Raw genomic sequence first — 16,620 nt, forward strand, 5'->3', positions numbered from 1 at the left:
AACAATACTCATTGGGGCCCTAATTTTCTGCTTGTGGCTTCCTATGAGGGCAAAGGTGAGGGGCAGCATCCAAGGCCAACAGCAGTCAAACTACAGAAGGCACTTATGCCGTAGAGGATGTGTATCTATCTATCTATCTAGATATCTAGATATATATGTATATATATAAAGCGATTGACTTCCAAGTAATAATCTGCATGCAAGGGATGCTTATTTATGAAACTATGTACCCAAAGAAGGAAGGGTAAGGTAGGTGCAATAAAAACAGACAATCTAGGATGAAGGACAATGTTCTGCTCTCTTGGGCATCAACACCACCATTCTTACTGAATTCAGAAGTCAAGATGTTTGCTGACAGAAAAAAGAACATCCACTTTTATTTCGGGCGAGTGGAAATATTGTGAAAGGGTACCGGAGCCTCCAGTTACATGGTGTGAATGCTGACAGAAGAAAGCAATACTGTATTTGAACTATGCTGTGCCGATTTGGCTAAGTTAACAAAATGTGTTTTTCCTGCCTGTTAGTTTCTGGTAGGATATTTGGTGTAGTTTTAATTCCTAAACCTCAAATGAAGATTAGTTTTGTGCAACACTGAAACCAGTCAGGCTTCTGTAAGGCATTTAGTGCAGGGGTATCGCAACTTCCAGCTCCACCAGTGCAGTGATCAATAACATGACACACCACTGTTATGCCAGAGCAAGTGACACACGGCCACGTAGCTGCACATTATAATTAACCACTGATTTACAACAGAGAGAGGATAGACTGTTACATTCAATTAACTCACCTTCCTTTCAGCTGACAGGCAGCTGAGTGCTGAACACTTAATATACTTTTTTGCAAATTTCCTACTCCACGAGCATTATAATTGCTGTAATTAGCACCGATCAACCATGACAGCAGAACTATCATTTCATCTGTACAATGCAGCAGCTTATAAGTTAGGATTTATCAGTTTTATTAAGTAGCTAAGCAGCATTTCTCTTTTATCATACTTTCTCATATAGTATCACTTAGTTTTTTTCAGGTAGTTTCAAGTAGTTCAGTCACCTTCTCTATAACTTGATGGAAAAAGAAAAATTGTCCAAGAAATATGAATTGGGATGAATTCCCCTGTTGGCACTCACAGGCAGAGTGGTACATGGAAAGCAGTATGGAGGCTCCAGGTTTGCTATTGAATGCGAGTCCGTATTTTCTGTCACGCTGTTGCTTTTCCTACAGACTGTGTATTAGTCAGTATCTGCTGCACAAGTGGTCTGTTAGTCTTGCTACAGAAACTCCTTGCATTAGTAAAAAGGAAAAAAACCTTCTAAGCCGTGTCACACTGGCCAAGCCAGTGAGACAATCTACAATTTTTCAAATTGGACTCTCTACTCGTAGAGTCGGGTGTGCAGCTCGGTCTTACTCTGGGTGGACAGATGAGCTACAGCATACCACATGGACAGCTTTGCTCCTCCGCTGCACCAGACCTGCCGTTTCCATGTACCTCGTGAACCGCAGGCTCCTCATTCTCCTCTTTGATAGATATCTGTCAATTTTTAGAGGTCTTCACAGCTTCCAACCCCCCATCCTTATTGACTCCTCCTTCACACCTTGTCAGGCTACATCTGACCAAGGGCTGCAGCCTTTGCATTGTCTCTTCTATGAACTCCCTCAGATATCCATCTGATAGCCAGCACATGCACAAAATCTTTTAATAAAGTTTCTTCCAGTTTAAATGTCACCTCAATAGCCAGACTAGTGGCCACCCCCTTTAGGAAAGTAAAAAAAACTCCTCAGATCACTCCTTGTCTGTCCTCCTTTTCTTCAACCCTCTGACAGAAACAGCCCAGAAGCTCCTGACACTTTGGGTTCTGGTACCCCTCATGCATTTCTTGACACCAAAGCATGGCAAGAAAATCATCAATGCCTAAACCTATGGCACAGAGCACCGCTGCCAGTTCCACCCACAAATAGCATCATTGTCCTGTGTCTGTCACTGTGGTAGAGCCAGTGCTCAGGTTGCTCCCCAAGAAGGAAACAGAGGCACAAGTTTCAGGTGGAGGAAGGGAAGGGGCAGAACACAGTAGCACAAGCCCTGTCCAGTGGGAGGATCCCTGTCCCTGGGGGCAGGTGGGAGCCATCGGGGAAGAGGTTTCCTCTAAAAGCTCCCCCTGCTCCCGTGAGCTTGATGCCTCTTCCATTGGGTGCGGCTTCTTCATTCATTCAAATCTGCCTGCGGAGACAGGCCAAGCAGAAGCGCACTAGACATTCTGAACTGCTTTTCAAGGTTCTGCTTCAGTCTCCCATTCACCTATTTTCCCACAGCTTGGTACAAAGGGTGCTTTATACAACGTGTTCCTCCTTTCAAGCATGAAACAAAACTGTCCCTCAGTATTCGTGCAGTACAGCACCTGCTCTTATTAAGAGTAGGAAGGAATAATTACAGGGATTATGACTGTGGTACTGAACATCCAGGCGTATTAAAGCCGTTCTATATCTCAAGATGGAACAAAGATTCTTCCACCTAAGTCACTGCTTTTCGACTGAAATTAAATTATGGCATCAAATGCCTTATAAGTGGATCTACCAAGTAAATAGTTTTGTTGGTGTATTTAAGAAATTACTCATCTCACCATTACCAAGATGCTTCACTGAGCTGGAGAAGACTTGAACAGCTGGAACACAGTCAGGTTGATGCTAGATTTAAGGGCAACTCTTTTGTAGCAGGGCTTCCTATGCTGGTAGCAGGAAAAAGTTTTCACAGATAACCAGAGTTCAAAGTTATGAATTTGACACGGTCTGTGAGGCAGTCAAGAAGCTCCTTCCCAGGCTGAAGAGTTAAGAACCAAGCCTCAGATTTGTCAGATGATCCAGCTAGAGCTTAACAAGTACCACAGTTATAAGAATGCTTTAATAGCCTTGCTGCTATTCTACCTTTAAATCCAAAAGCTGCTAAAGCTACTACACAATTTTAAGTGAGATCCTGAACAAAGAATGGCAGAAACAGGAATGCTATAAAAAGATTTGTGCTCTGGTTCTTTTCTTCTTTCCCACTTTAGACATTTTGAAATGCAACTACTTTGTTATTACTCAAAGAATCTGAACAGATACAATTTGAATTACAGCTCCCAGTAGCTATCCCCATTATTTCAAGCAGATCTTTACATCCTGGCCAGCAGAGCTACTAAACCAGATCTGTTCTTCCTAGACATCTGCCTGCTTGTGAGGCTTTCGGTACAAATAGGGCTGCTGCTGACATTCGGAGCTGTGCTGAAGTGACTGGTGTGATGCTAAAGCTTATTTAGACTTTATGCAGCAAGAAGGGGGATGTGTGGATTCAGGTCAGTGGGAGCAGTAAGGAGACGGCAGTGCCAAGCTGGTCATTCAGGATGAGAAGCGAGAGACTGAATGAACCCTTTCCAAGTGTCAGAGAGGATCTCCCTGCCTCAGGATGTGCTTAACCAGTTTGACAGTGCTCTTTCTCCAGTCAGTACAGGGGGAGCTGAATTTAGTAGCTTAGATAAATAGCTGTTGAATTGGTTTTCTTTAATTGCTGAAATGAGTAACGTAAATCCCAGTGAACTAAGCAGTAAACAATCTTCTGGGGAATATCCATGCTGTTACCTTTTGAAAGTCTTTCCATTTTGTGATTTATTACAGCAGGTTTCTCAAACATCAACATCTTAGGGGTAGGACAGTCTGCTGAAAGCTGACATTTGGTATGACAGTTGGCTTGCACTTCATTCCAAAATGGTTTTGTATATAATGTTATCCCAATTCAATTTTTCAATCTGAATTATTTGCAAAGTCTGAACTGCAGGTTATTAACAATAATGAAACCACAATGCATTTTAAAAGCAAACAAAAAATATGAATAGTGTGATTTTCTTTTGACATATTTAAGGAATAAGTGCAAGATTCTTTACCATTCATATTCAAATCAGTTTGCTCTTGGCAGATAATACCACAAGGAAAACACTCCAGTGAGAGCACAACTGTTTAGTACCCAGCAGTAATATATTTATTTTAGATGGTATCATAGGTCATCAACATCAGTCCTGGTCCAGGTCTTTGCCAGCTCTAACAGTCTCCCCAACAGTTCTACAACCACCATACCTTGACTAGCTGAAGAGGAAACCATGTACATGTGTATAATATGCATAAATGTATATACACCCACATATACAACTTATGTTTTTATATGTATGTTTTAAATGAGTCCCTATTCTGTTCCTGCTTTGATAGGAATTAAAAATTATGTTCAAGTTGCACACTTGAGCCAAGTATCTTTTCAGAAGAAGCACAGAACATTCATTCTTTATTTCGGTTCACTATTTGTATTGTGGAAATATCAGAAAAATCACGCCCACGCTGAGGACTCCTTGTGCCAATGCCTGACTCTCCTTCATTTACTTTGTTCATCTACTTCATTGTGTGTTGTGGAGGTAAAAGCTGCTATTTCTTCTCACCTCTGAAATCTGTCCCCTCACACTAGAAAAATCCACCATCATAATAGTCCAGGCCAGGAGACTCTGCCCAGGGCACTGCCAGTATTAGTCAGCACTAATGACAAGAACAACCAGGCAGCTTGTCACAAGTACGGTGTGACTCAGGCCAACTTCCACAAGTCTTTCCACACCATTAAATTTCAGTATTGTCCCAGCACATTTAGAGTAACAGATGATTAAACACAACCTCATTTTAGGGATCAAGTTAATGAAGCGAGCACTGTGCAATGTAAAGGCTTGTTTCACAAAGGCTTCTGGAGTCACAGTGACATTTTTCCCCACTATCCTGAATTAGCAGACATATTTATTAGCCGGCAGCTGTGGGTTGGGAGAAAACCCCCATACTGAAGTCATCTTTAATACAGAGCTAGATTAACATAAAACATGAAAAAATCATTATAGCAAGCTTAATGCAGGCAAGTAACTGTAAAGTCTGTAGAAACAGATGTAATTTTTGTAACTGGTTACTAATGGTTTTAATTACCTTCAAACCTTCTTCTTACTGCGAGTCATCCAGCGGTGTCTCAGGTCCTCTCAACTTCCATTCAGGGCTGTACTTTGGGATACCATTACTTTCTTTTGTACTCCCTACCACATTTGGGGAAGCGAGGAGGTATTCAAATTCACATGGTCTTTCACTATCAATAACACTGGCAACCTAAAAACATCTAAGAGCCTGTTCTAAGCATGGCCTTTTACCCACTGTAACTGAAATAGCAGGACAATCACAGCATCAAGACTAATTAGGACCCTTTGGAAAAGAAATGTTTTTTAACTTATTTAGATGAAATATCAATAATCTGAGATTTCCATTTTCACTCATTCATAAAGAGAAATTGAGTTCTGCTCATTCAAAAGAATAGGTTTAAGACTGACATTAGAGCTTAAAAAAAAAAAAAAAAAAGAGAAAATGCACAGTCTACCCAAAACGTAAGTTCTCCCACTGCTGCCACCTACAACAGCTCTTCCATTTATCCAGATTTCTCTACAGTATTGCACCAGAGACTGCATTTGTGAGGGGAAAAAAGGAAAGAAACCTTGAATAAAACTCAAAATCACAACCCTGGACCTACAGAAGAACAGAACTTGTTCCTCAGGGAATCTGCTCAGCAGCCGTCCAAGGGAGACCACCCTAGAGAGAAGAGGGGCCCAGGAGAGCTGGTTGATGTTCATAAACCACCTCTTCCAGGCTCAAGAGTGGTCCACCCCAACACAGAGAAAATTAACAATCTGTAAGAGGCATGGAAGCATGAACAAAGAGCTCTTGACTAAAACATGAAAAGGAAGTGTACAAGAGGGGGAAGCAAGAGCAGGGGACCCAGGTGGACTAGAGGCACTACACAAGCACACACAGAAGGAGTTAGGAAAGACAAAGCCCAAATGAAGTGGAATCTGACAAGGGAGGTGAAAGACAACAACAAAAACATTAGCAGACACATCATCAGCAACAGGAAGAGTAGGGGAAAATAGGGCTCCATGGCTGGGTGGGGCAGAGGACCTGCTGACAAGCGATATGGGAAAGGCCAAGGTACCCACTGCTGCCTTTACCAACAAGAGCAGCCCTCAGGAATCCCAAGCCTCTGAGCACAGGACATGGCCTCAGTCCCCAGGCTCAAAGGGCTGTGACCAGTGGCACAAAGCCCAGCTGGAAGGCCTGGCCTTACTGGTGTATGCCAGGGGTCAATACCCACGCCAAGACCATCTAACATCTTCATTAATGAAGACGGATGACAGGACAGAGCTCATCCTCAGCACGTTTGCAGATAACACAAACCCAAGAGGAAAGGTCGATACAGGCACAAGACGTGAGCCGACACGTGAATCTCAGGAAGTTTACAGGCCAGCGCCAAGTCCTGCCCCTGGGGACAAACCCCCCAGGCACCAGCACACACAGGGGTCAGACAGCTGGAAAGCAGCTTTGCAGAAAAAGCCCTGGAGGTCTTCATGAACAAGGGGAACGTGAGCCAGCAACGCAGAGCCTCGCAGCAAAGATGCCCAACAGGCCCCAGATCACACACATGCAGTGAAGATTGCTGGATAGAAGATCTAATAATAAAGAAATAATGCAGATAATGGCTCTGCATCAAACCGCTGTTTCAAAACCATCAAAACTGCCCAGTTGCCCAAGCAGAGCAACATTACTGACACGACAGACACCTACTTCTACCATCAACAAGTTTACACATCCATCTGCTTGAACTCACCTTCCTCCTCTCAGTCAGTGTTTCTCAGACAAGTGGTTTAGGCATGGTGTCTTACCTGACAAGGCTGCATTTGCAAAGCCAACACTGTAAAATGGGTATTTAGCAGATTTTAAGTAATGTGGTCAACCTTACTGTGACTTCTAGATATGTACAATGACAGCTGAACAAATTTGTTATGTGTATTTCAACAAAGCGTATAAAGAAACAGCAAAATTTTCTGCTGTATGAAGTACTTACAAAAGCATATGACTTCAAAAAAACCCCAGTTTATTTTACTGTCCAAATTATTAAACACTAAACAAGATAACCTTGTAGTTCATACCTTAGGAATGTAAGTTTTCGTGTACAATTAAGAGAACACTTCACTGTAAAAAAGGTGGAATACTGCATTACTAAAGCACAGAACAGTGTCACACAATTAACTGAAGAATGTGAGAAAGTGTGGTGCACATTTAAACTTGGGCTCTCAGGTGGAGACAAACTTCTACAGACTGACGCAGCTATTCCAGACTGGTGAACATTAAGAAATGTACACATCTAGTCTGCAGTCTTAGAATTATACAAAAACAAAAAGCAATGTATTACACACCTATATACAGCACTGTAAGTCTTAAACACTGACAAAAGGTATCAGACATAATAATCTAGAAATTTCTAGAGTCCTCATAGAAATCAGAAGAGACTTCCTCAGAGATGTGTGGCTAAAATGGGTATTTCTGTACCTATCTGTCAGGTATTCAAAGCAATTCAAGAACATGTCACACCCTTCAGGAGTCATTGCACTTCTGCAGCAAGTGGCTAGAGGCCATACACTTTTTGCACAAATGTTTTAGATTCTCACAACAAAAATAATTCTTTTCAGCTTCTGTACAGTTTTGAAAATGTTGCTGCTCAAAGTCATAATTGAAAATAGTGCCTTTTTTTAAAATACAGGTCAGTTTTAAGGGTGAGCATTAAATTAACTTCTCTTATTATGACTTGAGATAATTAATAACATTTTTCCTGCAGAATGTTGCAGCTGTGTGTGATGTATGGAGCGTTATTTATCAGAAGTACCCGCTCCTGGGCAGAGTACAGTATGGGATGTCTTAATAGGTTTTCCTTACACTGTTAGAAGACCACTACTTCTTTAAATATACATTTTTCCTTCATCAGTCTAAAGTGATAATGCTCAAAACCCAAGAGTTTGACAGTTTTAGAAATATTGTGAAAGAATTAATATATCTGCTTCCTGCCCTACTGCTTCCTCCCTTTCCACCCCCAGTACTGCACATGGTATCTGGACAGCAAATAATTCTGCCCTCCCCCTCCCTGTTCTGGTGGGTTTTTTGTGGTGTGGGCTTTTTCTGTTGTTTTTTCTTTCCAGTTTTAAGAAAGAAGCACAATGGAAAGTCTGATTACTTACATCAGGAAAGAAATTATTTAGACTCAATCAGTGTCAAGGTGTGATGTCAGTTTACAAAAAACACACTCATTGTGTAAGTTGCTCCAGAGACCAATACATACATATTTATATGAAGCCACACAGGTATAGAAACAGGAGTCTCTAGTTCAAAGAACCTTTTCTTCTATCATTTTCTCAAAAAAGTATGAAGCTTTATGTAATTTTATTTGTACCACCATGAGTTGAAGTCTTGGGTTCCAGTCAGACCACAGTATAGAACAGTTAGCTGGATAAACTAACTTTACCTTAACACAGATTGACTTGTAGCCAACAGTATTGTAAACATTATGTCACAGATCTACATTTTATGCTGGTTTAGATACATCAAAATTCTAATTATTTATAGGTCAAGTGACTAAATCTTGCCAGTATAATAAACGCCTTTTAAACCAACACCCACTTGAAAAAGCGTATACTGTGGAGACAACTGAAATACTAATGGACTAAATTAACCAAAACAAAACCAGTAGAATTACTTACAAATTCTAGTTAGTCAATGTGAAACAAATGTGCCGTCTAATGAATATTGCAGGAAAACCTATAGAAAAAAAGGCAAAATTTTCTGCTGTACAAAGTTTTTACAAAAACATACAACTTCTAAGAACCAGTTTATTTCACTGGCCAAAGTATTACACACAAAACAAGACAAACTTGTCGTTTATACATTAGGAATGTAAGTTTTCATGTACAATTAAGAGAACACTTCACTGTAAAAAAGGTGAAATACCGCATTACAAGGAATAGAACAGTGTCACACAACAAACTGAAGAATCTGACAAAGTGTGGCACATTCATTTAAACACGGGTTCTCAGGTAAAGACAAACTTCTACAGACTGACGTAGCTATTCCACAGACTCTGGTGAATATTAAGAAATGTACACATCTAGTCTGCAGTCTTAGAAGTAGAATTATACAACTGCCTTGTCTCTATCAACTATTTCTCCTCATCTCTCTTCATTAATTAACCAGCTTATTAATTTTTATGAACCTGAATAATGTTAGCTGCTTAAAAGTTATCTGTGCTTCAGTTTAAGTCAAAAAGGGCTATCTCAACTTTTCTGCAGGTAAACAGGAAAGTCTACCAGAATTTTAGTGTTTGTTCTGTTACCAGGTTCTTGACAATAAGGGATCACTTGCTGCAAAAACCTGGACAGCTGGGAATAACTATTTCTTCTGTTTCCCCACTCATAATAATACATTGTCTGTTTAGCAGCTAATCACTGCTCTGGAGTGGTTTTGTCAGGTATTGCTTCTCCAAATTTCTGCATAATCAGTTTTAATGTCTATTTTTAATTAAAATCTTAATATTATAAAAGTTGGTATCAAACAAGGTCACCAAACTACCTGAAGGTTAAAGGTTAAGTAACTTTGAACAGGCTGCTGGTTTAGAATATTAAACTAGAAAAATAATGGATATAAAAGACTAGCAATTAGAGCACTAGTTACATTTACATTACAGTTTCCCTTTGTGCTTGCAAGATACTGACAGGATACATCCTTTGGTAGTATTCTCTTAGTCCCAAGTAAGAAGTTCTTGTTAAACATACTCAGACACTCCTGATTTTCTCGAGTCAGTGCAAAGGGCTCATAACCTCATTTTATACATAACGTTGTTACATAAGCACAGCTCTTCTTCATAAATAATAAAAATACTGATGACAGTGACTTTTCAATGAGTAGCTTTGTGCCTGATATTTAAGAATCTGAAAGACAGTCTGTCACACAATTTGTAAGTCCAAGGAGCAACTGATAACAACTGATAAGAACTCCCATTCACAAGTACTGCTGCTGTGTGACTTTTGGCCCAGTTTTAAAGACTTACAGAAAACCAAAAATGCGTCTGTAATTCAGATTCATACAGGTGGCATGAAGAACAACACTGCAACATGTACTAACTACCATTACAAAACCTGCCAAAACATCAAACACTGAACTGATGCTTCTAGTTTTAACCTTACACGTAAGCACAGCTTTCTCACAGGTAACATAAGAGAATGTTTATGTTCTTACAATGCTGTTCCACAATTTCATGCCCATACTGCAAGATTTCTCTTAAATAAAAGTACTTGCAGTTTTGCCTATGTCAAGTGGTAGTAAAAAAGCAGATTCTGGGCAAGAGGCTCTATTTGTTCCCACACTGTGCACTTATAAAAAGCCACATCTCAGTCAGTGGCTAAACAACCGATCAGTGCTTGTTAAACTGGTGAAGTTGTAAACTTCACATGAAGCCATAAGCAATCAGGTGTACAAATATAGTAAGTCAAGAAGAAACTTGATGAAGTTGATGCAGAATGATTACAACTGTTGTCTATTCACTAATACTGTCAAATGTGAGCCAAATAATTGATGGGCTTGACATTCAAGAAAATAATGTGTAGCACATTAAGGAGCCTCATGTACCAGTGTACCAACATCAGCATAAACCCTCGATGTTTTATTTTTCATACTTGTCAATTTACAGTATCAATCTGTTGACAAAGTTATGCTAATACTAGGAGGTCGCTGCTGATTAGGTTGTTTGCTTAACATTGGAAGATCTGTTCTTTCTGTTCCATATATCAGTTTTTCCTCCTGAAGGCTGCAAGCTGAAAACCTGTTTGCCTCTGTACCAGACACACCGCCACGATTATTTGGAACTGTGACACCACTGACCTGTTCAAATGATTTACTAAACACAGTAGTGGTCGTTCTGGCCAGACTATGGCTGCCAGGCTTAGGCAGGGACTGGCTAGTTGTCAGTGTCAGTCTTTTCAGAGACACCAGCTCTAGATTCTCACTCATGGCTCTCTGAGTTTGTTTTCGGGACAAGTGTTCTCTGCAGGTTTCTCCTTCTTTTTCTTTGCCTCCAGCTTTGTTTCCTCCAGACCTTCGTTGGCTCTTCCCTAACAGGTTCTTACTGCTCGTGTTGCTGCTGTTAGATAGGGCAGATTGACTTGTACTAGAAGTAGCCCTAGAGTAAAACCCTTCATCAGTTTCAGATATTTCTATCAGTTCATCTTGAATTGCTAAATCGGTATTACCTGCATGGTAGAAAAAGAAATAGTGAATTAGCAATTGACTTTCTCACATTTATTGATTTTATGTATTGCTAGATTTTTATATTTACAAGCATGAAGCCATAAAGCAACAGAATGAAGAAAACACTTACCTATTCCATTATATTTTGGAATTAAGGTTCATTAGGATATAAAGTTACAGCAAATAGTGCTGCATTAACTAGATCAAAGAGCATGCCCACAATCTCATTTTGCAGTGATTTTGAAAATAAAAATGCAGTCTTGTTAATTCATGCAGGAGATTAGAAACTTATAGATTAGAAGATACCACATAGAACAAAGAAAGTGTAAATCTTATTTTGAGCAAGTGCTCCAACATATGATTTTGTAAAGCTCATTGATTATAAAGGTATGTGATCAATGCCCCAGGACACCCAATATAGCACCTGCCCATTTAGCAGCCCAAGAATGCTTTAGGACTGAAAGGTCACCTTCTGCATCACAGGTCTGGTGATACGAGTTGGAAATTCAAGCACAACATGAGATCTCCAGTATACCATGAAAGGTGGAATTTGGCAAATCTGAGGTACACAGTGAGATACTTTTCACATCCATTTTGATGGATTCTTCATACCATTGATCACGCAATAAATATGCCTAACAGACTCAAAGGTATGTTGCGTCTCACAGTGTATTTTCTCCAGATTAGATGAATCTGCTTGTCCGTATGTAGCCATTGTCTGTGGCACAGACAGAGCTGTGTGCAATACATGCATTTGTGTTATTACACATGCAAATATATTAACTGCATACTTTAATGGTCCGAACATGCAGCAGTGACCCTTTCAATCAACAGTGATACCTTCGAGTGCAGCTACAAGTGCTCTGCTAAAACTGCACTCTGCCAGATGAGTTTAATCCATCCTCCATCATTTTTCTTACAGATTTTTGTCTCCTGATTTCTGGCATGCCTTTGCTGTCAGTTCTAGGATCTGTAGCTGTCTCCTGTACTCCCTGTAAATGCTGAACATCATTCTCTGCTAGTGCTCTGCTCTTTTCCCCATTCCCGGTCCTCTCTCCAGCCACACTTGTGACACTAATCTCAGGTATGATAAAGTTGCCCAATTCAGTAGCATCATTACCATTCTCTGGTTGTTCTAGAATTAAAGATGGATAAGAAAAAAAAAAAAAAAAAGTCTGAAACAAAACATGAAACAAAAGCCAATACCATACAGATGACTAAAGCATTATGAATTAAAGCAGATGTTCACACATTAACCTCTTGTTAATTAGCAACATTAGCAAGTATGGAATTTTGCTTTATTTTTAAACTGTAGGCTTCAATCTTCAAATTATTGGCCTGCACGCACATACTGGAAAAAAACATGTTTAATCCTTCAAAACTGAAATTTCTGAGGATTGTGAAACAAACGTTCAGAGAATAACAGAAATCAAAGAACTCTCCATAATTCACTTTTACAAATATATTACCTGGATCATCATACTAAAGTAAAACTTTTTTTTGCAATGACATGGCACATCAACTACATTTGTTATCATATAAGACTAGAAATTCTACACATACAGTGTCACAATGCTGCACAGTGGTCAGCCCAAAAACTTAGAACAACTAAGCCAACTCATGTACACTTTGACTTCCATTTTCTTTTTCTGCATTACAAAAAAATCCCTTATTTTCAACCAGAAACATATTTACAAGTAGGAAAATTCTCCAGTTACTAAAATCAACTTATTCAGATAAAATCTATAGAATTTTACTGCCGTTTTTACCACTTACTAATATTATAACATAAATGTTGATCTTCTTAGCCTTTCTAAGCTTCTTGTATGAGCTTGTAACTACACTGGTTTGGAATGAACTTATTTGTGTCACACAATTCAGTTACTAAGTATAGTTGAGAAAACAGGAATGAAGCAGCTGGGGGGAAGGGAAGCACCAAAACTTTCCACAGCACTGGGTGGGGGGGGGAAAAGGCAAAACCCAATGCAGCTTGGTTCTAAGATTACTTCTTTCATCTGAGTCATCAACAGCAGATACACAAGTGCCCAGCCTGGCCAAAAAAATATTTCAAGATAGTCAAAGATTCTTGCAGACATTGCCAAAAATCCCCAAGCAAACAGAAAACTCCACTGCAACTCAGAGTGTGAGAATGATGGCTGTGAGTACAAGAGATTCAATAATGATATTTAGTGAAAAGAATGCTGGAGATTCTAAAAGGTGTTGGTAAAACAAATCCCAGCTCAAAAGATGCCTGTCCACATTAGATGAAGACAGGTTTGAGAAGGGTAAACTCTTGAGAGGAAAAAAAAAGGGAAAGTGAGAATTTAAACTTAATGGAAATTCCAAGTACGTGCAATTAACAAGTTACAATCCCAGCAGCCCGTCAGCTCCACAGTGTTTTAAGTATTCTCAGTGACTGAAGGTTGTCTAAAAAGGTATTCAGAATTGCTTTATCAGCACTAGCTCTAAAACCACAAAACTGCATCTAGATGACCTGGAGAAGAAAAAAAAGCCATCAGTCGCAGACAGTCACAGCACACCCTCCAGGAAGATGTACACCATGCAAACACGAGTGAAGAAGAGCAAGACCTACACTATATGCTATAGAGTTATTTTACATATATACCATATGCAAACACTATGGCCACAAACTTGACAAGACTAAAATTGCACTAGAAGTACTGCTCAGAATAAAGCTTAACTGAATCCCTGTGCTTTATTCATATCACAGCTCATTCAGACCTGAGGATTAAGTAAGGACCGCTCAGATGATGCTGCCAGTTTGCTACTGCACATGACACAAGCTGGCAGCACAGACATTTCACTGACAGTACAAAGTCTAAAAGCAGAGGACTTTATGATGAGATGATTTTTCACAGCAGCAGCTCTAATGCTTTTAGCTGGAGGGGATCCTCTCCTCTCCTTTCCTTGGGCCCCACTGAGACTCTTGCGCAGCTACAGCGCTGGGTGTTTTGCTGGCATTTGTGCTATCTGCACTTACCAGGACAACGAAATCAGCCTCAGAGCTGGAAGGCCATTCTGGCAGGGACAGACATTACTGTCCATCGGTGTAAGAGCTCTCCCTGCCAATGCTAAGTATCAACTAGTGAAAGTATCTATTTAACAATTTGTACTATCCAAACAAAGTGATATTAATAATTGCTGCTATGAGCCACTAACTTCCTGATATTTGGCAGGAAAATCAAGTTAGAACTGTTTCTAAGTGTTACTGCTTCTAACAGCGCTTTCTGCGAAAGCCCTCAGTCATAAGTAACAAAGGAAACAACTGAGCACCTTGAACTGCAATAGTAATAATAACAAATAAAACAATACCACAATCAAATAAAGTATTTTTTCCTAAGAACACAGGAGCAGAAAGGTTAGCGAGGAGAGAAGATCAATGCTCTGATTGTCCTCATTGGTCTAATTTTACTAGGGTGAGGTACCTGTGCCTTCCCTATGGCAACCTCAAACTCCCTCCTGCTACCATGCCAGTGCAGCTACAGGCACCTCTTGTCAGCAGAACTTCTTCCCAGGATCCACTGATCTCCACATGCACAAGTCAATTCTGCTGAAAACTCCATTTAGAGCCAGGACACTAGAGAGAGGAGAGGGAGGAACAGACCTTGCTGTCAGTCCCATCCCCACCCAGAGCAGAAAATCACTACGTAACCTCATCCAGCTCCAAAGAAAGGAGGCTCAGAGTGCACAGCAGAAATTGGAGGAACAGGGGAAGAATTTTTTTTACAGATTTTGTATAATAGCGGTACTTATTGTTGTTTGGTGGTGTGCATTTCTGAACGTAATATCACATTTCTAAATGTGATATCAGCACTTTACCCATCACTGCTGCATTCCCATAGCTGTGTAACTATTACCACAATGAACTGGGGAAAAAAGCTGAAAAACTTAAGGGTTTTACTCAGCACAATTATGTCTAATCTTTTAGTAAAGTGCTATTAAGTTTGTTTAATGAAAGGGAATCTGCCTTTCTCTGAGTTTAACATTGAACTACAGGAGGAAATTAATGAAAAAATGGGATACTGGGTATTCTCAACTCCTGTTAATAATCTTGTGGCAAGGTTAAGACCACACAATCCATGTTCTTCATAGTAGCATCCCCTCCTCATTTTAAAACTTTCAGTGACACCTAAACCAAACCTTTCTCTTCGTAGTGCTTGGTTTTGAAGACAATAATGCTTCAAGCTGGACAACTCTGGGGGTCTATCCTTTGAGAAAGAGATATAAATACCCAGTGCACAAGGCAACACAGCAAAAGAGAAAACAAAGGACACCACTAAATAGTGTAGAGACAAAACCAAATAATTATGTCAGTTTGAAAGTAAATATAAATATGCCCACACTAGATGAAGGAAAGTGCATTTGGAATCACATTTCTGAATGCTTTGGGTAGTACAACCAATCTTGATAAATGCATTTCATGATCACTCACTAAGAATTGATTCAAAAGATTTCAATCATAGTTTACCACATTGTTACAGTTGACTACATCATATATCTCAGATTGCACAGGCAAACTGCCTATTTGGATTGTAACTCAATTTTAACCACCGCGAGCTCAAGTTGCATTTCTTGCACAATGTTTGCATTTGGAATTATTCACAAAAGCATCAGCCTTTTATCCCAAAATTAACATTCAGTCCAGATTCCTAAAAAAAAAAAAAAAAATAACTTTTCCAGAGATTAACACTGTTTCAAAAAAAGTAAGACGACTCTCTCCAAAGAGACTCTAAAATGAATGTTTCTAAACCTTGTGTACTACATGAAAGTCAGTTTCCGCAAAGAGGAACAACACACCACCTTGTGCTTCTTCTCTAGTTGACATCATTGGTTTTGTGTTATGTATTGTACCAACATCTGCTTTGCTCTTCTTACTCAGTCTGTTACATCAGAGTATTTCACTTGCATCCATTACCTCTACACACAGGAGTTTTTCCCCAGCAACTGTTTTATGGGGCTGTTCAGCAGATTTTACACTAATAAGGAAAGCATTGCTAGGACTTGCTTTCGTTTTTGTCCTGCTTTCCATAAACACCCAAATGAATGGTTATTTATGTCCCTTACACACTGTATGATTTTTCAGTTTTTTTCTATTTGTGAATGGAAATGGAAATGCCATTCAGGGCTTGTTTTTAAAACATGAATGCTACAAAAACTAACGCCAGACAGAGGAGCTAGTGCTCCTCTTTTTAAAGCTTCGTGATTAATAGGCAATCCCATTCAACAGCCCTAAAGAATTTGTTGGCAAGTGGTGGCTAGTGTCAGCTGACTCTATAAATACTATCATTTTGTGATTAGATGGATCCATTTTGCAAATGACCTTCACCTTTAGTATATCTAAAGTACCTTCCTTAGAAGTCCAAATTTACAATACAATTTGATTTTTTAAGAAGTCCTTCTAAGTAACTACTTGTCAGCTGTCTCCTCTAGCTTCCTAATACA

At 39.6% G+C, this 16,620-nt stretch overlaps 1 protein-coding gene across 14 annotated transcripts in view; it reads right to left on the reverse strand.

Moving 5' to 3' along the window:
• Nucleotides 1-8,284: 8,284 nt before the first annotated feature.
• HYCC1 (hyccin PI4KA lipid kinase complex subunit 1) overlaps nucleotides 8,285-16,620 on the reverse strand; it is a 48,263-nt gene continuing 39,927 nt past the window's right edge. For 6 of the 14 annotated variants that reach the window (XM_065051289.1, XM_065051295.1, XM_065051298.1 and 3 more), the window contains one exon: nucleotides 8,285-11,159. In XM_065051289.1, the coding sequence (XP_064907361.1) occupies nucleotides 10,603-11,159 (557 nt within the window). In that variant the 3' untranslated portion in view covers nucleotides 8,285-10,602. Of the gene's footprint in view, nucleotides 11,160-11,997; nucleotides 12,293-16,620 lie in introns of all 14 variants that reach the window. The other 8 variants (XM_065051288.1, XM_065051294.1, XM_065051293.1 and 5 more) reach the window with 3 other exon arrangements.

This window comes from Columba livia, chromosome 2 (assembly GCF_036013475.1).
Source record: "Columba livia isolate bColLiv1 breed racing homer chromosome 2, bColLiv1.pat.W.v2, whole genome shotgun sequence".
Taxonomy (NCBI): domain Eukaryota; kingdom Metazoa; phylum Chordata; class Aves; order Columbiformes; family Columbidae; genus Columba; species Columba livia.